Raw genomic sequence first — 25,712 nt, forward strand, 5'->3', positions numbered from 1 at the left:
TACAAAGGTCCAGAGCTTACGACAAGGATCTGGTGGAGTAGTGGATTCTAGCCGTGTTGGGGTAGAGTCCGGGAGGCATCGGCTGTGTAGCCGAGTGATCACAGAGTAGGCCGGGAGGTGGGCCTGGCTCAGGGCTAGCTTTGGGGCTGGGTCACTCCGTGGCAGCTAGCTTTGTTATTGCTAACAAAAGCAATGCAAATCATGTTAAATGATGCAAGGTGATTCAAAGGTTTTCCTCAGTGTCTTCATTTTGCATGTTTTCGTGTTGACCTAGGAAAGTCCTTGAATAAGTTCCTCATTTGGCAAACAATGGATTAGACTGAGATATTTCCATAACTTTTCTTCTCCCTTTTTTCAGATGCTACAATGACATCTAACCTGACATCCCCCCTGTTTCTTCTGGACTGTGGCTCTTTCAATTATCACGACCTAGATGTGGTTATCCCATGTCTGTACTTTGCAATGTTCCCGCTTGCCTTGATGTTGAATGGGGTCGCGTCCTGGGTCTCCCTGCACCTGAGCTCAACCTCCAACTTCATGGTGTATCTGAAGAACCTTGTGGCCGCTGACCTTCTCATGACCCTGACCATGCCTATTGTGGCGGCCAGTAAACTTCCTACGTCATCTGTGGGGTTACGACTGTTCTCCTGTCGCTACTCAGGTGTCATCTTCTACACATGCATGTACACAAGCATCACTCTACTGGGCCTCATCAGTCTGGACCGCTTCTTCAAGATCGTCAGGCCCTGTGGCAGGTTGTTGGGTCAGAACCTGGTCTTCGGTAAGGTACTGTCTGTCTCTGTGTGGGTGGCGCTGTTTGGAGCCACTGCTCTCCCTACCATTATCCTGACCAATCAGGGTGCCAGCAACAAGACGGATGCCTCCTGTATGTCCATGAAGAGCCCAGCCGGGGTCAGACTTCACACAGTGGTGGTTGTGTTCATGGATGTCTTGTTCTGGGCCGTGAGCATACTGGTTGTAGTTTGCTACATGTGCATCACCAACAAGGTCCTCAAGTCCTTCAGAAACTCCGGCAGCAAAAACAGCCAGGGCAAGCAAAAGACAAAGGTCCGTGTCTTCCTGGTTCTGGTCGTGTTCTCTGTTTGCTTCATTCCATTCCACATTGTGCGGATCCCACACACTATTCAGCAGACCAACAATGTCAAGGCCTGTTCTCAAGTCTCCATCAGCATCGCTCAAAAGGTGACCCTGTGGCTGTCCACCGTCAACATCTGCCTGGACCCACTCCTCTACTTCTTCCTGTGCAGGGAGTTCAGAGAGAAACTTATGGGGATGCTGAACCGAGGAGGGACACCTTCACAAATAACATCAGGCACCACAGAGAATCGCTCAACATAGACAGGGAGAAGTATCATCCAATTGGACATTTCTCTAATTGAGACAAAAACATATTGTAGGCTAAATAGGGGATTTGAATAAACTTTCCTGAGAAAAGCTAAACAACTTTGTCTTAGATTGGTTTTCTTTTGTTCTATACTTGTTCAAATGTTTCTACCCATATTTGTTGGAGAGTAAGTTGGATTAATGTGATATGTGGTTGTCTCACCTAGCTACCTTAAGATGGATGCACTAACTGTAAGTCACTCTGGATAAGAGTGTCTGATTAATGACTAAAATCTAAATGTATAATGAATTAGGTCACACAAGTTGTTATTTCACTGTTACAGAACATGTAAAGCCACCCATTGGGCATAAACTGGTTGAATCAATGTTGTTTTGACATAATTTGTCAACGTATTGTGACGTGGAATCTACGTGAAAAAATACATTGGATTGGACGACCAGGTGCTTTCGCTCTCTGAGGCTGACATGAGTAAAACTCTCAAAATAGTGAATAATCACAAAGTTGCCAGCCCAGATGGCATCCCCCGGGCCATGTCCTCAGTGTGTGTGCTGACCAACTGGCAGATGTCTTCTCAGATATATTCAACCTGTCCCTGTCCCAGGCTGTAGTCCCAATCTGCTTTAAGTAGACCACCATTGTCCCAGTGCCCAAGGAAAACAAGGTGACATGCCCAAATGACTATCGTGCTGTTGCCCTCATCTCAGTCATTTTTTTAAATTTACTTAACCCTTATTTTACCAGGTAAGTTGACTGAGAACACATTCTCATTTACAGCAATGACCTGGGGAAGAGTTACAGGGGAGAGGAGGGTAGATGAATGAGCCAATTGTAAACTGGGGATGATTAATTGACCATGACATTATGAGGGCCAGATTGGGAATTTAGCCAGGACACTGGGGTTAACACCCCTACTCTTACGATAAGTGCCATGGGATCTTTAGTGACCACAGAGTGTCAGGACACCTGTTTAACGTCCCATCCGAAAGACGGCACCCTACACAGGGCAACATCCTCAATCACTGCCCTGGGGCATTGGGATATTTTTTGGAGGAATGGTTGCCTCCTACTGGTCCTCCAACACCATTTTCAACAGCATCTGGTCTCCCATCTAGGGACCAACCAGGACCAAACCTAGTTAGCTTCAGAAGCAAGCCAGCAGTGGGATGCAGGGGGGTATGCTGCTGGCGCAGGGCAGTCATGAAGTGCTTGGAGAGGCTGGTCATGGCCCACATCAAGGCCAGTATACTGGGCACACAATTTGTCTACTGTCTAAAAGATCCATGGAAAACGTTATTTCCATCGCTTTTCACACAGCCGTAAAACCTCTGGACAAGAGGAACACCTATGTGAGAATGCTGTTCATTGACTACAGTTCAGCATTCAACACTATTGTTCCCTCCAAGCTCGACACCAAGCTCAGAGCCATGGATCTGGACATCACCCTCTGCAACTGGATCCTGGACTTCCTGACGGGCAGATCACAGGCTGTGAGGATTGGCAAAAACACCTCCTCCCCACTGACTCTTAACACGGGGGTCCCCCAGGGGTGTGTCCTCTGTCCTCTGCTGTACTCCCTGTTCTCCCACGACTGTGTTGCTTTGCACGACACCAACTCCATCATCAAGTTTGCTGATGACACCACGGTTGTAGGCCTGATAACCAACAATGACGAGTCAGCCTATAGGGAGGAGGTAAGTGAACTGGCATTGTGGTGTCATGACAACAACCTTACCCTCAATGTCAGCAAAACAAAGTAGTTGATTGTTGACTTCAGGAAGCAGAGGAGGGAAGATGCCCTGATCCACATCAACGGGACTACAGTAGAGAGTCACAAGATCTAAGTTCCTCAGCGTCCACATCACTGAGGACTTGTCATGGACTAACCACACCACTCTTGTCAAGAGGGAGCAACAGCGTCTCTAATTCCTAAGGCGGCTGAAGAAAAACCCAGGATTCAACTAAAAATAGACAATACATATAGGCCTAGGATTTCAAGCTTTGGTTGATTTCTAATTAAATGTTCAAATTAATAATTGATATGTTGGATTCACGTCTCCGTCTCAACCAAAAATGTAAGTTAAAGAATAAGACTAAATCAAATCTAACTTTATTTAAAGTGCATTTAAAGACGTGAATCCAACATATCAATTATTAATTTGTAGTCAAACTGGATATTGAATTATGTTTGGTTGTCAACGCAACCAAATATCAACATTTGAAGGAGATGTATCTTCTGTTTGGATAGTTCCATCCTTAAATGCACTTTAAAGATGCAATATGCAGAAATCGCCCCGCCATTTCCTGGTGGCAAAAATTGTAATTTGATCATATTACTCCAGTGCTAGCCTCTCTACACTGGCTTCCTGTTAAGGCTATGGCTGATTTCAAGGTTTTACTGCTAACCTACAGGCATTACATGGGCTTGCTCCTACCTATCTTTCCGATTTGGTCCTGCCGTACATACCTACACGTACGCTACGGTTACAAGACGGAGGCCTCCTTACTGTCCCTAGAACTTCTAAGCAAACAGCTGGAAGCAGGGCTTTCTCATATAGAGCTCCATTTTTATGGAATGGTCTGCCTATCCATGTAAGAGACGCAGACTCGGTCTCGACCTTTAAGTCTTTATTGAAGACTCATCTCTTCAGTAGGTCCAATGATTGAGTGTAGTCTGGCCCAGGAGTGTGAAGGTGAACGGAAAGGAACTGGAGCAATGAACCTCCCTTGCTGTCTCTGCCTGGCCAGTTCCCCTCTCTCCACTGGGATTCTGTGCCTCAAACCCTATTACAGGGCTGAGTCACTGACTTACTGGTGCTCTTCCATGCCGTCCCTAGGAGGGGTGCGTCACTTGAGTAGGTTGAGTCACTGACGTGATCTTCCTGTCCAGGTTGGCGCCCCCCCTTTCGTTCGTGCCATGGGGGAGATCTTCGTTGGCTATACTCGGCCTTGTCTCAGGATAGTAAGGAGTGGGGGCTGTGCTTTGGCAAAGGGGTTGGGGTCATATCCTGCCTGTTTGGCCCTGTCCAGGGGTATCGTCGGACGGGGCCACAGTGTCTCCCGACCCCTCCGGACCTCAGCCTCCAGTATTTATGCTGCAATAGTTTATGTGTCAGGGGGATAGGGTCAGTCTGTTATATCAAGAGTATTTCTTCTGTCTTATCTGGTGTCCTGTGTGAATTTAAGTATGCTCTCTCTAATTCTCTTTCTTTCTTTCTCTTGGAGGACCTGAGCCCTAGGACCATGCCTCAGGACTACCTGGCCTGATGACTCCTTGCTGTCCCCAGTCCACCTGGTCGTGCTGCTGCTCCAGTTTAAACTGTTCTACGTGTGGCTATGGAACGCTGACCTGTTCACCGGACGTGCTACCTTGTCCCAGATCTGCTGCTTTCAACTCTCTAGAGACAGCAGGAGCGGTAGAGATACTCTGAATGATCGGCTATGAAAAGCCAACTGACATTTTTCTCCTGAGGTGCTGTTGCACCCTCTACAACCACTGTGATTATTATTATCTGACCCTGCTGGTCATCTATGAACGTTTGAACATCTTGGCCATGTTCTGTTACAATCTCCACCTGGCACAGCCTGAAGAGGACTGGCCACCCCTCAGAGCCTGGTTCCTCTCTAGGTTTCTTCCTAGGTTCTGACCTTTCTAGGGAGTTTTTCCTAGCCACCATGCTTCTACATCTGCATTGCTTGCTGTTTGGGGTTTTAGGCTGGGTTTCTGTACAGCACTTTGCACTATATAGCACAGCACTTTGCACTTTGCTGATGTAAAAAGGGCTTTATAAATAAATTTGATTGAAATTTGATCATATTTAGCCTAATTTCAGTTTGTAACAAAACAAGCGAGTATACTGTAATGTAGAGAATCATTGCACCATATAAACCGCTGTAACATTTATTTTTCATAACCAAAAATATTGCATTTTCAGCTGTTTGAAGCTGGTGTATAAAACCGAAAGTAAAAGACGCAAAAACAAAACTTAAGAACAAAATGCACAGATAAGGAGCACATAGAACAGATTGGGTTGCACAAAAACGTACATATTGCAGCTTTAAATAAAGTTGATTTTGTCCTAGTGTTTAACTTCCTCCTTTGGCAGCAATAAACTCAACCAAACGTTTTCTGAGGTTGCGGATCAGACCTGCACAACGGTCAGGAGAAATTTTGGACGATTCCACTTTACAAAACTGTTTCAGTTCAGCAATATTCTTGGGACGTCTCGTGTGAACCGCTCTCGAGGTCAGGTCGAGGTCAGGACTCTAACTGGGCCACTCCAGAAGGCATATTTTCTTTTGTTGAAGCCATTCTGTTGTTGATTTACTTCTGTGTTTTTGGTCGTTGTCCTGTTGCATCACCCAACTTGTGTTGAGCTTCAATTGGCGGACAGATAGCCTTACATTCTCCTGCAAAATGTCTTGATAGACTTGGGAATTCATTTTCCCGTTGATGATAGCAAGCTGTCCAGGCCCTGAGGCAGCAAAGCAGGCCCAAACCATGATGCTCCCTCCACCATACTTTACAGTTGGGATGAGGTTTTGATGTTGGTGTGCTGTGCCTTTTTTTCTCCACACATGTTCCTTCCGAACAACTCAACTTCAGTTTCATTTATTTGCCAACAGCACTTTTGGACAGCAGTGGCTTCTTCCTTAGTGTCCTTCCATGAACACCATTCTTGTTTAGTGTTTCACGTATCGTAGGCTCGTCAACAGAGATGTTAGCATGTTCTGTAAGTCTGTAGCTGACACTCTAGGATTCTTCTTAACCTCATTGAACATTCTGCGCTGTGCTCTGGCAGTCATCTTTGCAGGGCGGCCACTCCTAGGGAGAGTAGCAACAGTGCTGAACTTTCTCCATTTATAGACAATTTGTCTTACCGTGGACTGATGAACATCGAGGCTTTTAGAGATACTTTTGTAACCCTTTCCAGCTTTATGCAAGTCAACAATTAGGTCTTCTTGAGATCTCTTTTGTTCGAGGCATGGTTCACATCAGACAATGCTTCTTGTGAATAGCAAACTCAAATTGTGTGAGTGTTTTTTATAGGGCAGTTCAGCTCTAACCAACATCTCCAATCTCGTCTCATTGATTGGACTCCAGGTTAGCTGACTCCTGACTCCAATTAGCTTTTGGAGTCATTTACCCTATGGGTTCACATACTTTTTCCAGCCTGCAATGTGAATGTTTGAATGATGTATTCAATATAGACAAGAAAAATACAATAATTGGTGTGTTATTAGTTTAAGCAGACTGTGTTTGTCTATTGTTGTGACTTAGATGAAGATCAGATCAAATTGATCAATTTATGCAGAAGTCCAGGTAATTCCAAAGGGTTCACATTGTTTTTTTTGCCGCTGTATTTTCTTTCGATTCTTGATATTTGGTTGCATTGGCAACCAAACACAATTTAATATTACTTGTGCACTACAGTAAAGAACAGTAATAAGTTAAGGCTATCTTACGAACTAATGTAACCGTATTTATTCAATAAACTAATGTAACCGTATTTATTGAACAAACTATTGTAACAGTATTTATTCAATAAACGAATGTAACCGTATTTATTCAATAAACTAATGTAACCGTATTTATTCAACAAACTAATGTAACCGTATTTATTCAACAAACTAATGTAACAGTATTTGTTCAACACACTATTGTAACAGTATTTATTCAACAAACTAATGTAACCGTATTTATTCAATAAACTAATGTAACAGTATTTGTTCAACACACTATTGTAACAGTATTTATTCAACAAACTAATGTAACCGTATTTATTCAACAAACTAATGTAACCGTATTTATTCAACAAACTAATGTAACCGTATTTATGCAACAAACTAATTTAACAGTATTTATACAACCTTAAAATCAGTAACACATTCATGGCCACATGTAAGGTTATTGTAACTATAAACGTGTTCGTATGTAATCATAGAACGCGTGTATGTTCAAGATAGCGTGCAAAGGTCGCACGTCTGTGGAGATCTTCACACTTGCTGTAATAATCTGTGTAGAATATTGAAGTAATCTCATTCTCAACTGCAATCCAGGTTATTTAGTTCTGCTATTAGATGAAGCACAGGGATAACACATTGATCTGTTGTTTAAATACAAAATATCTGACATTGTGTTCCCATTTGAACTTTGTTGTGCTTTTAGATAGTTGAAAGCATAGTATTAACACATTGAAAATTCAACTAACTTTTGGCTGTCTTTTTGAGTGGGTGATTATTATAAGGGCACAAGGAGAGAACCAAATGCAGACACAGGAGGCAGATGGTTGAGCTCCGATATTTATTACACCAAAAGGGGTAGGCAAAAGGCAGGTCGGGGACAGGCGAGAGTTCATAAACCAGGTCCAAGTCCAAACAGTACCAGGGGATAGGCAGGCTCGAGGTCAGGACAGGCAGAGTGGTCAGGCAGGTGAATACGGTGTTAGGGCAGGCAAGGGTCAAAACCAGGAGGGCTAGGAAAAAACAGAGACTTGGGGGAAAAAAATAGGAGCTAGGACAACCCCTGGTTGACTTGGCAAAACAAGACAATCTGGCACAGAGAGACAGGAAACACAGGGATAAATACACCGGGGACTAATGGGGAAAACAGGAGACACCTGGAGGTGGGAGGAGACAATCACAAAGACAGGTGAAACAGATCAGGGCGTGACTAACCTAAGAACGGCACTTGCCAATGTAGTCACTTGAGTCCATCAAAACAATGATAATAGTAGTGATAGTAAATGGTATTTCATGTACAACACACAACTGACCTTTTCAAGCACTTCTGTAAATAACCTTTAAACTTCAATGAATGACCATAATAGAAGTTTGTCAGTTGGACTTTTATTTCATACAGGTTCCTCAGTGCTAGAGAAACTATTCTCGTTATGGTTTTGCGTGTTTTGTAACAAACAGTTGTTGGATATTTCGAAGGAAAGAAGTGTGTCACTCACTGCTGGTTCCATTACACATTCTGACCTGCTTTAAAAAAAAAAAAAAAAAAAACAGTATTACACAGGAAGTCAGATATTTGATAACTAAACTGTGTAGCAAAATAAAATGTCAGCGACATCACAGTGGTGGAAAAAATGTAAGCCTCGGCAAGCCCATTTCTCATAGCAGTGGTATAAAGTCCTTAAGTAAAAAAAAAAAACTTTAAAGTACTACTTAAGTAGTTTTTGGGATATCTGCACTTTACTTTACTATTTATATATTTTACAACTTTTACTTCACTACATTCCAAAAGAAAATAATGTACTTTTTACTCCATACATTTTCCCTGACACCCAAAAGTACTCGTTACATTTTGAATGCTTAGCAAGACAGGAAAATGGTCTAATTCACACACTTACCAAGAGAACATCCCTGGTCATCCCTACTGCCTCTGATCTGGTGGACTCACTAAACACAAATACTTTGTTTGTAAATTATGTCTGAGTGATGTCTGAGTTTACCAGTGGCTATTCGTGAATTAAAAAAACATAAAAACCTGTGCCGTCTGGTTTGCTTAATATAAGGAATTTGAAATGATTTATATTTTTACTTTTGATACTTAAGTATATTTAAAACCAAATACTTTTAGACTTTTACTCAAGTTGTCAAGCTGTGGGTAACTGGTGCATGGAATCAGGCGCAGGAGAGCAGAGATGAGTGTACAAGGTCATTTATTCCACGAACAGTACCAGTATAAATCAAATACTAAAGGTGCGTGAAATTACCGTAAATAACGGGCGTAGTAAGAACCCGGCAAACAATACCAGCCAACAAGTAACGGCCTGAACATTATATACAAACACGTACACAAACATGGGGGAAACAGAGGGTTAAATAATGAACATGTAATTGGGGAATGAAACCAGGTGTGTAGAAAACAAAGACAAAACAAATGGAAAATGAAAAGTGGATCGGCGATGGCTAGAAAGCCGGTGACTTCGACCACCGAACGTCACCCGAACAAGGAGAGGGACCGACTTCGGTGGAAGTCGTGACACAAGTAATATTTTACTGGGTGACTTTCACGCATTCTTGAGTAATTTTCTATTAAGGTATCTTTACTTTTACTAAAGTATGACGATTGGGTACTTTTTCCACTAAAGATATCAGCCCTTAAGCTCTCAGCCACATGTTTCAGCTGCATGTTACACAGAATTATGGTGGGTTTTAGAGATTACGCAACAGAACAAACCCTCCAAGTCAAAGAAACACAGAAGCACAATAGCACACAGAACAAACAAATTATAATAGAGGACAACAAGGGCTTTGAGATATCCTGCCTGTTGCATGCTTACTCTGACTCTGCATTGCGTGCACGCTGCCATGCACATCACCCCCATGCACACCACTACCATGCACACTACCCTGCACACTACCACGCACACTACCCTGCACACTACCATGCACACCACTACCATGCACACTACCCTGCACACTACCATGCACACTACCCTGCACACTAACATGCACACTACCATGCACACTACCATGCACACTACCATGCACACTACAATGCACATCACCACCATGTACACTACCCTGCACACTACCCTGCACACTACCCTGCACACTAACATGCACACTACCATGCACACTACCACGCACACTACCACGCACACTACCCTGCACACTACCATGCACACTACCATGCACACTACCATGCACACTTCTATTATTTATTTATTTTAGTGTACCTTTATTTAACTAGGCAAGTCAGTTAAGAACAAATTCTTATTTTCAATGATGGCCTAAGAACAGTGGGTTAACTGTCTTGTTCAGGGGCAGAACGACAGATTTGTACCTTGTCAGCTCGGGGATTCAATCTTGCAACCTTTTTGGTTACAAGTCCAACGCTCTAACCACAAGGCTACCTGCCGCCCCTAACACTACTAGCATGCACACTACCGTGCACACTACAATGCAGCGTAGTAGACAGGGTGCTGAAGACTCTGGGCCCTATTCAATCAAAACCTGTCTGGAGATAAGATGGCCCCACAAATACACAGTTGATGACAGTAAGCAATCAGCAGAGATGAATGATTTCTGCATGCTCGCCACTACACTGCCACTTTGCTCTGGTTTGGCATCATTAAGACAGGGCCTTGAACTTAGTAAAGAGAAATGGGTGGGAGGACTAGGCCAGGGAGAGTGAATGGGGTGCGGCCCTGGGGGCCTCTTAAGATCACAGTCAGGAAGTGTGTCCTGCCTGCTGCATTCGCCGCTCACTCACCAACTAGTGAAACTGACGCACACTGGCACAGGGAGACTGGCACCATGCCGTACTAACCTCTCAGTGGACAATTAAACAGGAAGAGAGGAGGTACAGGCTCATTCACACAGGCAAAGTCACTCATTGGCGAAGTCATTGGGATTGTGACGAGACAGCCACACACGAGCTCTATGTAAAGACCCAGAGACCTCCTACAGAAAATACCATTACACATGCATACAGTACGCTCAAATGGACCGTTTTGTTGGTCGGTGTGAAAACCAATGTGACCATTGAAAATAAAGACAAATTGTCAAGCCTTGGAAAGATTGTAAGGAAAAAAAAACAGCTGAATTGGATATTTCACTTTTACATATTGAGTGAAGACTGCTGACTTTTTCTCTTCATATTGAGTGCTCCAGTGAATTTCACGTCTTCAACATCAAAACTTCAATCAAAGGAGGGTAAGGACATTTTCATTATTAATGCATTTAATGTAATTTATGATTATGTTTGACAAGTGTATAACAATTCTGCATAACAATTGAATATTTTTTTATGTCACAGGGAAGAGTATACATTTAAGCATTTCAATTTAGTTTTTCAATTAATGACCTACATCACAGCACATTCTTCATGAGCTGTCCAAATCAGACTGAATGAATGCAGATTCATGTAGGGACATCAAGTGTATTTTCAGGAATTTGGCTCAAATCTCTCATCAAGTTATAGAAACATGATTTTAAAGGGATCCATGTCTTCTGAGTATCAGTCCACAAACCCCTGAATGGATCCAACTTTGAAAATGTGCCTTGGTTGCCATAGCACCTGTTACTGCACTGAATGTGATTCTAAGCTGTTTGGACTCCTTATGTAAAGCGGAAGGCCAAGCGGATACAGAGACTGACAGACAGACAAATGGAGGTTGTAGGAAACGACTGACACAGTAAATGTACTGTCTATCATCGGCATAAATTGAACCGCTCTGTACAGAGGACTAACCTACTTGATGTATTTACAATGTCCAAATTAATATTAAATACATTTTTAAACATACATTGTGAAGGGTCTTATGAAAAAGTGCATTCTTTTCGTAGGTTAAATATAGAGTATATTTCTGGGTGTTAAATATAGAGTAAATTAACACTGAATCTCTCTCTCTCTCTCTCTCTCTCTCTCTCTCTCTCTCTCTCTCTCTCTCTCTGTCTCTCTCTCTCTCTCTCTCTCTCTCTCTGTCTCTGTCTCTATATATATATATATATATATATATATATATATATATTATACACTGCTCACCTAATCTTTTGTCCTCTGTTTCTCTCCAAAGTACTTCTGGAGGTGAGGATGAACGGCAGCCAATCAAACCTGTCTCTGAAGTGTGTGCGTGACACCAGTGTGACGGCGGTGGTCTTCCCCTGTCTCTACAGCGCCCTCTTCCTGTTTGCACTGGTACTCAACTGCCTGGCTGCATGGATCTTCTTCAACATCCGTAGCACCACCACCTTCGTGGTCTACCTGAAGAACGTAGTAAGGGACCCAGAATTTATTTTCTGTGATAAACCAATTTAGTTGTCCGACTGTCAAGAATAGTTTAACAATATGACTGATGACTGACGTGATGGCCTGTCTGTCAACAGGTGGTGGCAGACCTGCTGATGACTCTGTCCATCCCAGTGAAGGTCCTCGCGGACGCCGACGTGGGCTCCTGGCGTCTGCGTGTGTTCTACTGTCGCTACTCTGCCGTCCTCTTCTACACCACCATGTACATCAGCATCCTGCTCCTGGGGCTCATCAGCCTGGACCGTTACCTCAAGATCGTCAGGCCCTTTGGGAAGTGCGCCCTCCAGAGGGTCGGGCTGGGACAGGCTTTGAGTGCGGCCGTCTGGGCTGTGATGGTTTCTCTGGCTCTGCCCAATGCCGTTCTGAGTGACCGCACACCGCTGCTCTCTGGTGGCCGGCTGAAGTGTACCTCTCTAAAGGGTCAGGCCGGCATGCTGTGGCACGAGGGCTTCAACTACTTCTGCCAAGTACGGGCAACATTCTTGTTCACAACATGCAACAATTTCTACGATTTTACTGAGTTACAGTTCATATAAGAAATCAGTCAATTGATATAAATTCATTAGGCCCCATTCTATGGATTTCACATGACTGGGAACACAGATATGCATCTGTTGGTCACAGATACCTTAAATAAATATAGTAGGGGCATCAGTATCTGGTGTGACCACCACTTGCCTCATGCAGTGTGACACATCTCCTTCGCATAGAGTTGATCAGGCTGTTGATTGTGGCCTGTGGAATGTTGTTCCACTCTTCTTCAAAGGCTGTGCAAAGTTTCTGGATATTGGAGGGAATTGGAACACGCTGTCGTACATGTCGATCCAGAGCATCCCAAACATGCTCAATGGGTGAGATGTCTGGTGAGTATGCAGGCCATGGAAGAACATACATTTTCAGCTTCCAGGAATTGTGTACAGATCCTTGTGACATGCATTATCATGCTGAAACATGAGGTGATGGCGGCAGATGAATGGCACAACAATGGGCCTCTGGATCTCATCACAGTATTTCTGTGCATTCAAATTGCCATCAATAAAATGTATTTGTGTTCATTGTCCGTAGCTTACACCTGCCCATACCATAACCCCACCGCCACCATTAGGCACTCTCTTCACAATGTTGACATCAGCAAACCGCTCGCCCACACAATGCCATATACGCTGTCTGCCATCTGCCCGGTACAGTTGAAACCGGGATTCCTCCATGAAGAGCACACTTCTCCAGCGTGCCAGTGGACATCGAAGGTGAGCATTTTCCCACTGAAGTCAGTTACTACCCTAAACTGCAGTCAAGTCAAGACCCTGGTGAGGACGACGAGAATGCAGATGAGCTTCCCTGAGACCGTTTCTGACAGTTTGTGCAGAAATTCTTTGGTTGTGCAAACCCACAGTTTCATCAGCTGTCCAGGTGGCTGGTCTCAGACGATCCTGCAGATGAAGAAGCCAGATGTGGAGGTCCTGGGCTGGCATGGTTACACGTGGTCTGGGGTTGTGAGGCCGGTTGGATGGTGGAGGCGGCTTATGGTAGAGAAATTAACATTAAATTATCTGGCTAAAGCTCAGCCCAGGACCTCCACATCTGGCTTCTTCACCTACGGGATCATCTGAGACCAGCCACCCGGACAGCTGAAGAAACTGAGGAGTATTTATGTCTGTAATAAAGCCCTTTTGTGGGGAAAAACTCATTCTGGTTGGCTGGGCCTGGCTTCTCAGTAGGTGGGCCTGGATCCCAAGTGGGTGGGCCTATGCCCTCCCAGACTCTGCCCCTGCCCAGTCATGTGAAATCCATAGATTAGGGAAAATTTACTTATTTCAATTGACTGATTTGCTTACATGATATCAGTGAAATCATTCAAATTGTTGCATTTATATTGATTACATGTTGACACCCTGATGAAGCCGTTGGTCGATAAGCGTTGGTGTATTTTAATAATGACTTAGCCAAACACATTAAAAGCTTTTTAACTTTCATAAGCACACGAGTGCCTGGACTTAGCACCTATTTGTGATTAAAAATGTTCCTTTAGCTTTTCTGATGATGACGTTTGATGCCTTACGGAGTTTTCTCTTCCTCTTCCCAGGTGGTGTTTTGGGGAACACTGGCTCTGATGCTGTTGTGTTACACCTTCATCAGTCGTAAAGTCTACGAGTCCTACAAAGCCTCGCGTAGTGGCTCCAAAGCGGCCAGCCGTAGGACCAAGGCCAAAGTCTTTGTGGTGGTGGGGGTGTTTTTCGTTTGTTTCGCACCTTTTCATTTCGCCAGGGTGCCCTACACTCTCACCCAGACCCGAAACATAGACAACCATTGTCGGGCGCAAAACGCACTCTACATTGCTAAGGAGACCACTCTCTGGCTGTCTGCCACTAACGTGTGTCTGGACCCGCTGATCTATGTTTTCCTGTGCAGGGTGTTCCGGAAAAGATTGACTGCCACACTCAACCGCAAGCCCCTCCCCCAGGGCGGTTTGGAGTTGCCCACGGCAACCTCCACTCAGCTGGAGATACCACAGATGGTACATAACAGAATGTTGGATGTCAGTTTGGCCTAGAAGCACAACGGACATGTTTTTTCCCCTAGCTCTGTTAAATTGTAAATATATTTTGGCCTGTGACCAGAGTAAAGCCCTCAAATCATTTCTGGATAAGTGGCTCTGTTACTAAGACATCACCTCTGTGATAGCCCGTGTGTGACGAGTATTTTGGAACAAAACGGCTGGTGTTACATCAGATAACCAAACTGCAGCAGGGCTTTCAAAATATCATGTGTACGAGACACAAGAGTCAACCCAGGCTAATGTGTCGGTCTCTAATGATCGCAAAGTCATCCTGTCTTTTTTTCTCAGTGTAATTTACTGTCAGCTCTCACTTCCCTTTCCCTAATCTTCGCCAAAAAATACTTTCCTTCTCCTTCATTTCACCAGAAAGGAAAACAACTTGACTGAGTGCTCTTAGATAATGTGAGTGTGACAATGTAACATACACGCTTACGAAATGGTATGTTGTTTGTGTGTATAGTATAGGGTGATGCAGTCTTTACATGTTGTTGGAAAGCAAGACAAAAGCACAGTATCTCAGACATCTCATGCAAATACACTATATGTACAGAAATATGTGGACACCACTTCAAATTAATAGATTCATCTATTTCAGCCACACCCGTTGCTGACAGCCATGCATTCTCCATAGACAAACATTGGCAGTGGAATGGCCTTACTGAAGAGCTCTGTGATTTTCAACGTGGCACCGTCATAGGAGGACACCTTTCCAACAAATCAGTTCGTCAAGTTTCTGCCTTGCTAGAGCTGCCTACTGTAAATGCTGTTATTGTGAAGTGGAAACGTCTAGGAGCAACAACGGCTCAGCCGCAAAGTGGTAGGCCACACAAGCTCACAGAATGGGACCGCCGAGAGCTGAAGCACGTAGCGCGTAAAAATCGTCTATCCTCGGTTGCAACATCCACTACCGAATTCCAAACTGCCTCTGGAAGCAACGTCGGCACAAGAACTGTTCGTCGGGAGCTTCATGAAATGGGTTTCCATGGCCGAGCAGCCGCACAAAAGCCTAAGATCACCATGCGCAATGCCTAGTGCCGGCTGGAGTGATGTAAAGCTCGCCACAATTGGACTCTTAAAGCAGTGGAAATGCGTTCTCTGGTGTGATGAATCACGCTTCACCATCTGGCATTCCGACGGACGAACCTGGGTTTGGCAGATGCCAGGAGAACACTACCTGCCCCAATGCATAGTGCTAACTGTAAAGTTTGGTGGAGAAGGAATAATGGTCTGGGGCTGTTTTTCATGGTTCGGACCCCTAAGTTCCAGTGAAGGGAAATCTTAACGCTACAGCATACAATGACATTCTAGACGATTCTGTGCTTCCAAATTTGTGGCAACAATTTGGGGAAAGCTATTTCCTGTTTCAGCATGACAATGTCCCCGTGCACAAAGGGAGGTCCATACAGAAATGGTTTGTCGAGATCGGTGTGGAAGAACTTGCCTGGCCTGCACGGAGCCCTGACCTCAACCCCATCGAACACCTTTGGGATGAATTGGAACCCTGACTGCGAGCCAGGCCTAATCGCCCAACATCAGTGCCCAACCTCACTAATACTCTTGTGGCTGAATGGAAGCAAGAGAGACCGACACAGCAATGTTACAACATCTAGTGGAAAGCCTTCCCAGAAGAGTGGAGGCTGTTATAACAGCAAAGGGGGGACCAACTCCATATTAATGCCCATGATTTTGGAATGAGATGTTCGACAAGCAGGTGTCCACATACTTTTGCTCATGTAGTGTACCAATCAGTACAGAAATACTGCTGAGGAAGAATGGTTGGTTAAATAAAGAATGGTTGGTTTAATAAAGAATGGTTGGTTTAATAAAGAATGGTTGATTTAATAAAGAATGGTTGGTTTCATAAAGGATGGTTGGTTTAATAAAGAATGGTTGGTTTAATAAAGAATGGTTGGTTTAATAAAGGATGGTTGGTTTAATAAAGAATGATTCAACTTTATGTTCGTGAGCATCTAGTGGTGTTCTTGGTCAATTACAACAATCCAGCAGAAAATGCATTTCAACAGAGTTATACAGATGTAGGATCTTCATTTGATCACCCTGTTGCAGGATAACTTTCCTGCAATGCACGACATTTAAAACTTGTAGTGCATTTGAGGTTTAAAAAGGCTTATTTAGTTTGTAATTTCCACTTTGTAATTTCAGACTTTATTTTCTCTATATGAAAAATGTATCAACCCCTACAAAAATGTCCAATCATTATAATCCACATAATCATTCACATTTCCTATTGCAGAAGGATTATTTTCCTGCTGTAGCAAACTGGCTCAAATGAAGATCCTACATCTGTAGGCTGCCCCTGGCTAGTATTCAATAAAACGTGGCTTCTATAGCAATGTTTCTGCATTATCGTGACACAACCACTACATGTAAACACACAGTATGTGCATTAAGTCGAGGGTTACTAGGCATGGATAGACTTGATATCAGACAAAACAAATTCATCACCAGACGTAAAACGTCAGAACTCTGTGGATCGCATTTAAATATGACGCTGTTGTACACTTTTCTCATGAGCTCCAGAAGGAAACGCGCAGAAAACACTAGGATTAACAGTTAATTAGCAGTTAGGAAACATTGCAAAGACCACACATATTCCTCATCCTCCTCTTCCTCGCCTCTGGTCTCTCTTCCTTGGGTTGTGTTGTGTTGTGGAAGCTCTGTGTGTTGCTGGGTCGCTGTGTGTTGCTGGGTCGCTGTGTGTTGCTGCCTGACTTTGTGTTGCTGAGTGGCTGTGTGTTGCTGGGTGGCTGTGTGTTGCTGGGTGGCTGTGTGTTGCTGGGTCGCTGTGTGTTGCTGGGTGGCTGTGTGTTGCTGGGTAGCTGTGTGTTGCTGCCTGACTTTGTGTTGCTGAGTGGCTGTGTGTTGCTGGGTGGCTGTGTGTTGCTGGGTCGCTGTGTGTTGCTGGGTCGCTGTGTGTTGCTGGGTGGCTGTGTGTTGCTGCCTGACTTTGTGTTGCTGAGTGGCTGTGTGTTGCTGGGTGGCTGTGTGTTGCTGCCTGACTTTCTGTTGCTGAGTGGCTGTGTGTTGCTGGGTGGCTGTGTGTTGCTGTCTGACTTTGTGTTGCGTGGCAGGTTGTCAATGAGCTCGTAGAGGGTGAAGATGCTGAAGGAGATCTCATCATAAGCCGTGCTGGTGCCGCACTCAAACAGACAGGCGAAGGCCACGGCCGACGGGGCCCCAGCTGATGGCAGCTCCAGGTAGGCCAGGTCAGAGTAGGCACTGGGGCCCTCGTAGATCACCCACGGGCCAGACCAGCTGTCCGGGTCACGGGGGAACAGGCTGAGGTACACCCCGAGGTCCTTCCTCACGTTGGTCCATGTCGGGTGGGAGTACACCACCCAGGTGGGTGGAAGGAAATTCTGTGGGGAGCTGGGAGGGGGAGGGGCGGTGGGTGGGGAGGAGGCGCCAGTCTTAGCCTCGAAGGATGTCCAGTGTCTGGCGTGGGTGGGTGGCCGAGGGCGGAGGTTGAGGTGTAGGGGGGCAGGGAACCCCACTACGCTACCGTGGCAACCATTACGTGGCTCTGTGAGCCGCTGCACCAGCTGTCCATCCTGGAAGACAGCTCCGTCATCCAGACTGAGGGCCTGGACCCTGCAGCCCAGGGGGCTCCGGGCATTACAGTACAGCACGTTGGTCCCGTCCTCCTGATCCACAGACACCATCTGGCACTCCACGCTCTCTGGCCCTGGCACCGCCTCCCCAAAACGCCACGTCCGCCCGTGGGTGTCGCTATGGAAACAGAAAGCGTGGGGTGTGGTCAGGCACATCTGGCCGAAGCACTCCTTGCAGTCGATGTGGTAGGCGTACGCTGGCACCAGCAGGCGGCCTGACTTGAGCTGGATGCCGTGTCCCGGGCCCAGGGCGAAGGTTGCCCAGTCTGAGGAGGGGAAACACAACCAGAACCACAACCACAACCAGAGAGATATGACACCATGTGAAATAAACACATACTTCACCATAAAACACAGAACTTCATAACCTCATGAGATCAACCTACCTGCTGTGACCTTGTCTCACCTTTGATGGTGTCTCCTATGACCCTCTTGGTGAGGTCGATGGCAGGGCTCCAGGTGTTGCCCTGGTCGTTACTGGAGATGAAGCAGAGGCGCGTCACATTCTTACCCGTCACCAGCTGGTAGGATTCGGACGTGTGGCCCAGCACAGCAATGAAGAACAGGAAGAGGGTGCCTGTGAACTCGTCATACAGCGGACACGGGTTCATCGACCGGTGGCCAGCCAACTGAGCCGTACCCAGAACACTCATGTCCTCCCACTGAGGAAGGAAGGGTAGAGACAGGGATGGAGGGTAGGAGGGTAGGGTCAGGGAGGGAGGGTAGGAGGGTAGGGACAGGGAGGGAGGGTAGGAGGGTAGGGACAGGGAGGGAGGGTAGGAGGGTAGGGACAGGGAGGGAGGGTAGGTGGGTAGAGACAGGGAGGGAGGGTAGGAGGGTAGGGACAGGGAGGGAGGGTAGGAGGGTAGAGACAGGGAGGGAGTTGGGGGGGTAGAGACAGGGAGGGAGAGTAGCGACAAGGAGGGAGTATATGAGGGTAGAGACAGGGAGGGAATTGGGGGGTAGAGAGAGGGATGAGGGATAGGAGTGTGGAGACAGGGATGGAGAGCAGTGACAAGTAGGGAGTATATGAGGGTAGAGACAGGGAGGGAGGGTAGAGGCAGGGAGGGAGGGTAGGGACAGGTAGGGAGGGTAGAGACAGGGAGGGAGGGTAGAGACAGGTAGGGAGGGTAGAGACAGGGAGGGAGGGTAGAGACAGGGAGGGAGGGTAGAGACAGGATAGGAGGGTAGAGACAGGGTAGAAGGGTAGAGACAGGTAGGGAGAGTAGAGACAGGTAGGGTGGGTAGAGACAGGTAGGGAGGGTAGAGACAGGGAGGGAGGGTAGAGGCAGGGAGGGAGGGAGGGGACAGGTAGGGAGGGTAGAGGCAGGGAGGGAGGGTAGAGGCAGGTAGGGAGGGTAGAGACAGGTAGGGAGGGTAGAGACAGGTAGGGAGGGTAGAGACAGGGAGTGAGGGTAGAGACAGGTTATGAGGGTAGAGACAGGGAGGGAGGGTAGAGACAGGGAGGGAGGGTAGAGACAGGGAGGGAGGGTAGGGACAGGTAGGGAGGGTAGAGACAGGGAGGGAGGGTAGAGACAGGGAGGGAGGGTAGAGACAGGGTAGGAGAGTAGAGACAGGATAGGAGGGTAGAGACAGGGTAGAAGGGTAGAGACAGGGTAGAAGGGTAGAGACAGGGAGGGAGGGTAGAGACAGGGTAGAAGGGTAGAGACAGGGTAGGAGAGTAGAGACAGGGTAGAAGGGTAGAGACAGGGAGGGAGGGTAGAGACAGGGAGGGAGGGTAGAGGCAGGGAGGGAGGGTAGAGACAGGTAGGGAGGGTAGAGACAGGGTATGAGGGTAGAGACAGGGGAGTGAGGGTAGGGACAGGTAGGGAGGGTAGAGACAGGGAGGGAGGGTAGAGGCAGGGAGGGAGGGTAGAGGCAGGTAGGGAGGGTAGAGACAGGTAGGGAGGGTAGAGACAGGGAGTGAGGGTAGAGACAGGTTATGAGGGTAGAGACAGGGAGGGAGGGTAGAGACAGGGAGGGAGGGTAGAGACAGGGAGGGAGGGTAGGGACAGGTAGGGAGGGTAGAGACAGGGAGGGAGGGTAGAGACAGGTAGGGAGGGTAGAGACAGGGAGGGAGGGTAGAGACAGGGAGGGAGGGTAGAGACAGGGAGGGAGGGTAGAGACAGGTAGGGAGGGTAGAGGCAGGGAGGGAGGGTAGAGACAGGGAGGGAGGGTAGAGACAGGGAGGGAGGGTAGAGACAGGGAGGGAGGGTAGAGACAGGGAGGGAGGGTAGAGACAGGTAGGGAGGGTAGGGACAGGTAGGGAGGGTAGAGACAGGGTAGGAGAGTAGAGACAGGTAGGGAGGGTAGAGACAGGTAGGGAGGGTAGAGACAGGGAGGGAGGGTAGAGACAGGTAGGGAGGGTAGAGACAGGGAGGGAGGGTAGAGACAGGGAGGGAGGGTAGAGACAGGTAGGGAGGGTAGAGACAGGGAGGGAGGGTAGGGACAGGTAGGGAGGGTAGAGACAGGGAGGGAGGGTAGAGACAGGTAGGGAGGGTAGAGACAGGGAGGGAGGGTAGAGACAGGGTAGGAGAGTAGAGACAGGGAGGGAGGGTAGAGACAGGGAGGGAGGGTAGAGACAGGGAGGGAGGGTAGAGGCAGGGAGGGAGGGTAGAGGCAGGGAGGGAGGGTAGAGACAGGTAGGGAGGGTAGAGACAGGGAGGGAGGGTAGAGACAGGGAGGGAGGGTAGAGACAGGGAGGGAGGGTAGAGACAGGGAGGGAGGGTAGAGACAGGGTATGAGGGTAGAGACAGGTAGGGAGGGTAGAGACAGGTAGGGAGGGTAGAGACAGGGAGTGAGGGTAGAGACAGGGAGTGAGGGTAGAGACAGGGAGGGAGTGTAGAGACAGGGAGGGAGTGTAGAGACAGGGAGGGAGTGTAGAGACAGGTTATGAGGGTAGAGACAGGGAGTGAGGGTAGAGACAGGGAGGGAGTGTAGAGACAGGGAGGGAGTGTAGAGACAGGGAGGGAGTGTAGAGACAGGTTATGAGGGTAGAGACAGGGAGGGAGGGTAGAGACAGGGTAGGAGAGTAGAGACAGGGAGGGAGGGTAGGGACAGGTAGGGAGGGTAGAGACAGGGAGGGAGGGTAGAGACAGGGTAGGAGAGTAGAGACAGGGAGGGAGGGTAGAGACAGGGAGTGAGGGTAGAGACAGGGAGGGAGGGTAGAGACAGGGAGTGAGGGTAGAGACAGGGAGTGAGGGTAGAGACAGGGAGGGAGGGTAGAGACAGGGAGGGAGGGTAGAGACAGGGAGGGAGGGTAGAGACAGGGAGGGAGGGTAGAGACAGGGAGGGAGGGTAGGGACAGGGAGTGAGGGTAGGGACAGGTAGGGAGGGTAGAGACAGGGAGGGAGGGTAGAGACAGGTAGGGAGGGTAGAGACAGGGAGGGAGGGTAGAGACAGGGAGGGAGGGTAGGGACAGGGAGGGAGGGTAGAGACAGGGAGGGAGGGTAGAGACAGGTTATGAGGGTAGAGACAGGGAGTGAGGGTAGAGACAGGGAGGGAGGGTAGAGACAGGGAGGGAGGGTAGAGACAGGTAGGGAGGGTAGAGACAGGGAGGGAGGGTAGAGACAGGGAGTGAGGGTAGAGACAGGTAGGGAGGGTAGAGACAGGGAGGGAGGGTAGAGACAGGGAGGGAGGGTAGAGACAGGTAGGGAGGGTAGAGACAGGTAGGGAGGGTAGAGGCAGGGAGGGAGGGTAGAGACAGGGAGGGAGGGTAGAGACAGGTAGGGAGGGTAGAGACAGGTAGGGAGGGTAGAGGCAGGGAGGGAGGGTAGAGACAGGGAGGGAGGGTAGAGACAGGGAGTGAGGGTAGAGACAGGGAGTGAGGGTAGAGACAGGGTAGGAGAGTAGAGACAGGTAGGGAGGGTAGAGACAGGTAGGGAGGGTAGAGACAGGTAGGGAGGGTAGAGGCAGGGAGGGAGGGTAGAGGCAGGGAGGGAGGGTAGAGACAGGTAGGGAGGGTAGAGACAGGGAGGGAGCAGGGAGGGAGGGTAGAGACAGGGAGGGAGGGTAGAGACAGGGAGGGAGGGTAGAGACAGGGAGGGAGCAGGGAGGGAGGGTAGAGACAGGGAGGGAGGGTAGAGGTGATAGTAGTTGTAATAGGGTAGGAGGTTAGATGTTAGAGAAATATTAAGTATTAGGACACCTGTTACTTTGACCTATCCTAAGTCTGTGACCTGTACTGACCTCTACATAGTTCCTGTAGAATGTGCCCTTGCGCATCACCAGCAGGTGAGCCTGGGCGTCTGAGGGGCTGAGTCTCTCCTCACAGAAGGCCAGGAAGGAGTTGGACAGGGACAGGTAGAGCAGGGCAGGGACACGGTACGTCACTCCATTGGCCTCCTTACGGAACAGCGCGGATCGCGCAGGGAAATACGGCGATGAACTCATGTCCTGTGTGTGTGTGTGAGTGTAAGTGTAAGTGTGAGTGTGAGTGTGAGTGTGAGTGTGAGTGTGTGTGTGTGAGTGTGTGTGTGTGTGTGTGTGTGTGTGTGTAGTCCCAGAGAAGTCCACCCCAGAGAGAGTGACACAGTTGAGTTTAGTGAAATTGATCCAATATGCAGAAAGAAAGGGTTGTCCTTCAAACGGTCAGCAGAAAGTATTTTTGGTTCATTCATGAAGAGCTGCCCAGTCCCAAATTGTGTAACAGAGTAATCACTTTAGCAGGGAATGAATAAATCCTGCAATCCATTGATAGTCCAATAACATCCAGAAGATCTCTTCTTTTCTAAAATGATATTATCCAATGTGGTAGGAAGATAGCACACTGCACCAATTTAGAATTGGAAATGTATTGCTGCTACTGCTACTATTACCACTACTATCACTACTACTATCACTACTACTACTATTACCTCTACTATCACTACTACTATCACCACTACCAGTACCTCTACTACCACCGCTACTATCACTACTACTATCACCACTACCAGTACCTCTACTATCACCACTACTACTATTACCACTACTATCACTACTACTATCACTGTTACTATCACCACTACTATCACTACTACTATCACTACTACTATCACTACAACTATCACTACTACTATCACTACTACTATCACCACTACCAGTACCTCTACTACCACCGCTACTATCACTACTACTATCACCACTACCAGTACCTCTACTATCACCACTACTACTATTACCACTACTATCACTACTACTATCACTGTTACTATCACCACTACTATCACTACTACTATCACTACTACTATCACTACAACTATCACTACTACTATCACTACTACTAGAACCTCTACTATCACCACTACTATCACCACTACTATCACAGCTACTATCACTACTACTAGAACCTCTGCTATCACCACTACTATCACCACTACTATCACTACTACTATCACTGCTACCATTACCACTACTATCACAGCTACTATCACTACTACTAGAACCTCTGCTATCACCACTACTATCACCGCTACTATCACTACTACTATCACTACTACTATCACCGCTACTATCACAACTACTATTACCACCACTACTACCATTACCACTACTATCACAACTACTAGAACCTCTACTATCACCACTACTATCACCGCTACTATCACCGCTACTATCAACGCTACTATCACTACTACTATCACCGCTACTATCACAACTACTATTACCACTACTATCACAACTACTACTATCACCGCTACTATCACCGCTACTATCACTACTACTATCACCGCTACTATCACTACTACTATCACCGCTACTATCACCACTACTATTACCACTACTATCACAACTACTACTATCATCGCTACTATCACCACTACTATTCCCACGACTATCACAACTACTACATTCACCGCTACTATTACCACTACTATCATCACCGCTACTATCACCACTACTATCATCACCGCTACTATCACTACTACTATCACCGCTACTATCACCACTACTTTCACCACTTCTATCACTACTGCTATCACTACCACTACTACCGCTATTACAACTACTATCACCACTACTATCACCTCTAATATCACTACTACTATCACTAATACTATCACTAATACTATTACCTCTACTATCACTACGACTATCACTACTACTATTACCTCTACTTTCACTACTACTATCACTACTAATATTACCTCTACTAGCAATACTACTATCACTACTACCATCACTACTACTATCAACACTACTATCACTGCTACTATCAACACTACTATCACTACTACTATCACTACCACTATTACCTCTACTATCACTACTACTAGAACCTCTACTATCACTACTACTATCACTACTACTATTACCACTACTATTACCTCTACTATCAGTACTACTATTACCTCTACTACCACTACCACTATCACTACTACTATTACCTCTACTATCACTACTACTATTACCACTACTATCACTACTACTATCACTACTACTATTACCGCTACTACCACTACTACTGGCACTACTACTATTACCTCTACTACCACTACTACTATCACTACTTTTATTACCCTTACTATCACTACTACTTTCACTACTACTACTACCACTACTACCACTACTACTATCACTACTACTATCACTACTACTATTACCTCTACTATCACTACTACTATCACTATCACTATTACCTCTACTATCACTACTACTATCACTATCACTATTACCTCTACTATCACTAATACTATCACTAATACTATCACTACAACTATCACTAATACTATCACTATTACTACTACTACCACTACTACTACTACTTCTACTACTGCTATTACTCCTGCTACCACTACTACTGCTACTACTAACACTACTCCTACTACTACCATCACCACTATATCACGACTACTATCACTACTATCACTACTACTTTCACTACTACCACTACTGTCACTACTACCACTACCACTACTATCACCACTACTATCACTACTACTACTATCACTACTACTACTCTCATTACTAAAATCCCTACTACTATCAGTAATACTACTACCACTACTATCTCCACTACTTCTTCTGCTATTAATCCTACTAGTACTAGTACTACTACCACTACTATTACTACTACCACCACTACTGCAATTACTACTACTACCACAACTACCAATACTACTATTACTATCACTATTACTACTACTGCCACCACTACCACTGATATTACTACTACGATTACTACTACCACTACTACAACTACCAATACTGCTATTTCCACTACTACTATTACTACTATTACTACTACTATTCCTGCTTTTACTACTACTACTACTACCACTAATACTACTATTGCTACTACCACTACCACTACTACTACTACTTCTACTAATACTACTACTGCTATTACTACTTTTATTACTACTACCACTGCTGCTACTACTGCTACTGCTACTACTGCTGTTGTTCCTA

At 46.4% G+C, this 25,712-nt stretch overlaps 3 protein-coding genes across 4 annotated transcripts in view; 2 read left to right on the forward strand and 1 right to left on the reverse strand.

Annotated features, from left to right (window-relative positions):
• Positions 1–1,375, forward strand: LOC106581492 (P2Y purinoceptor 13-like). The gene has a single exon (XM_045704233.1). The coding sequence runs from the start codon at positions 367–369 to the stop codon at positions 1,357–1,359; it is 993 nt and encodes a 330-aa protein (XP_045560189.1). The 5' UTR covers positions 1–366; the 3' UTR covers positions 1,360–1,375.
• A 9,229-nt stretch (positions 1,376–10,604) lies between these two features.
• Positions 10,605–15,471, forward strand: LOC106581491 (P2Y purinoceptor 13). Of its 2 annotated transcripts, XM_045704069.1 has the most exons (5): positions 10,605–11,035; positions 11,899–12,098; positions 12,209–12,598; positions 14,215–14,352; positions 14,541–15,471. In XM_045704069.1, the coding sequence occupies exons 2-5, from the start codon at positions 11,916–11,918 to the stop codon at positions 14,652–14,654; spliced, it is 825 nt and encodes a 274-aa protein (XP_045560025.1). In that variant the 5' UTR covers positions 10,605–11,035; positions 11,899–11,915; the 3' UTR covers positions 14,655–15,471. The 2 variants fall into 2 exon arrangements, with proteins under 2 accessions (XP_045560025.1, XP_014019041.1); XM_014163566.2 differs by having other exon boundaries at positions 14,215–15,470.
• A 1,802-nt stretch (positions 15,472–17,273) lies between these two features.
• Positions 17,274–25,712, reverse strand: part of neu4 (sialidase 4) — a 15,846-nt gene continuing 7,407 nt past the window's right edge. Inside the window, exons 2-4 of the mRNA XM_014163564.2 lie at positions 22,509–22,715; positions 18,727–18,982; positions 17,274–18,586 (exon numbers count right to left, since the gene is read on the reverse strand). Of these exons, the coding sequence (XP_014019039.1) occupies positions 17,274–18,586; positions 18,727–18,982; positions 22,509–22,715 (1,776 nt within the window). The remainder of the gene's footprint in view (positions 18,587–18,726; positions 18,983–22,508; positions 22,716–25,712) is intronic.

This window comes from Salmo salar, chromosome ssa20 (assembly GCF_905237065.1).
Source record: "Salmo salar chromosome ssa20, Ssal_v3.1, whole genome shotgun sequence".
Lineage (NCBI taxonomy): Eukaryota > Metazoa > Chordata > Actinopteri > Salmoniformes > Salmonidae > Salmo > Salmo salar.

Bases quoted from the DNA above. Each gene is read 5' to 3' on its own strand.
- LOC106581492 (XM_045704233.1), top strand. From the start codon at position 367: ATGACATCTAACCTGACATCCCCCCTGTTTCTTCTGGACTGTGGCTCT.
- LOC106581491 (XM_014163566.2), top strand. From the start codon at position 11,916: ATGAACGGCAGCCAATCAAACCTGTCTCTGAAGTGTGTGCGTGACACC. The intron at 12,099-12,208 runs GTAAGGGACCCA...GTCTGTCAACAG, and splicing joins TGGTCTACCTGAAGAACGTA to GTGGTGGCAGACCTGCTGAT. The intron at 12,599-14,214 runs GTACGGGCAACA...TCCTCTTCCCAG, and splicing joins GCTTCAACTACTTCTGCCAA to GTGGTGTTTTGGGGAACACT.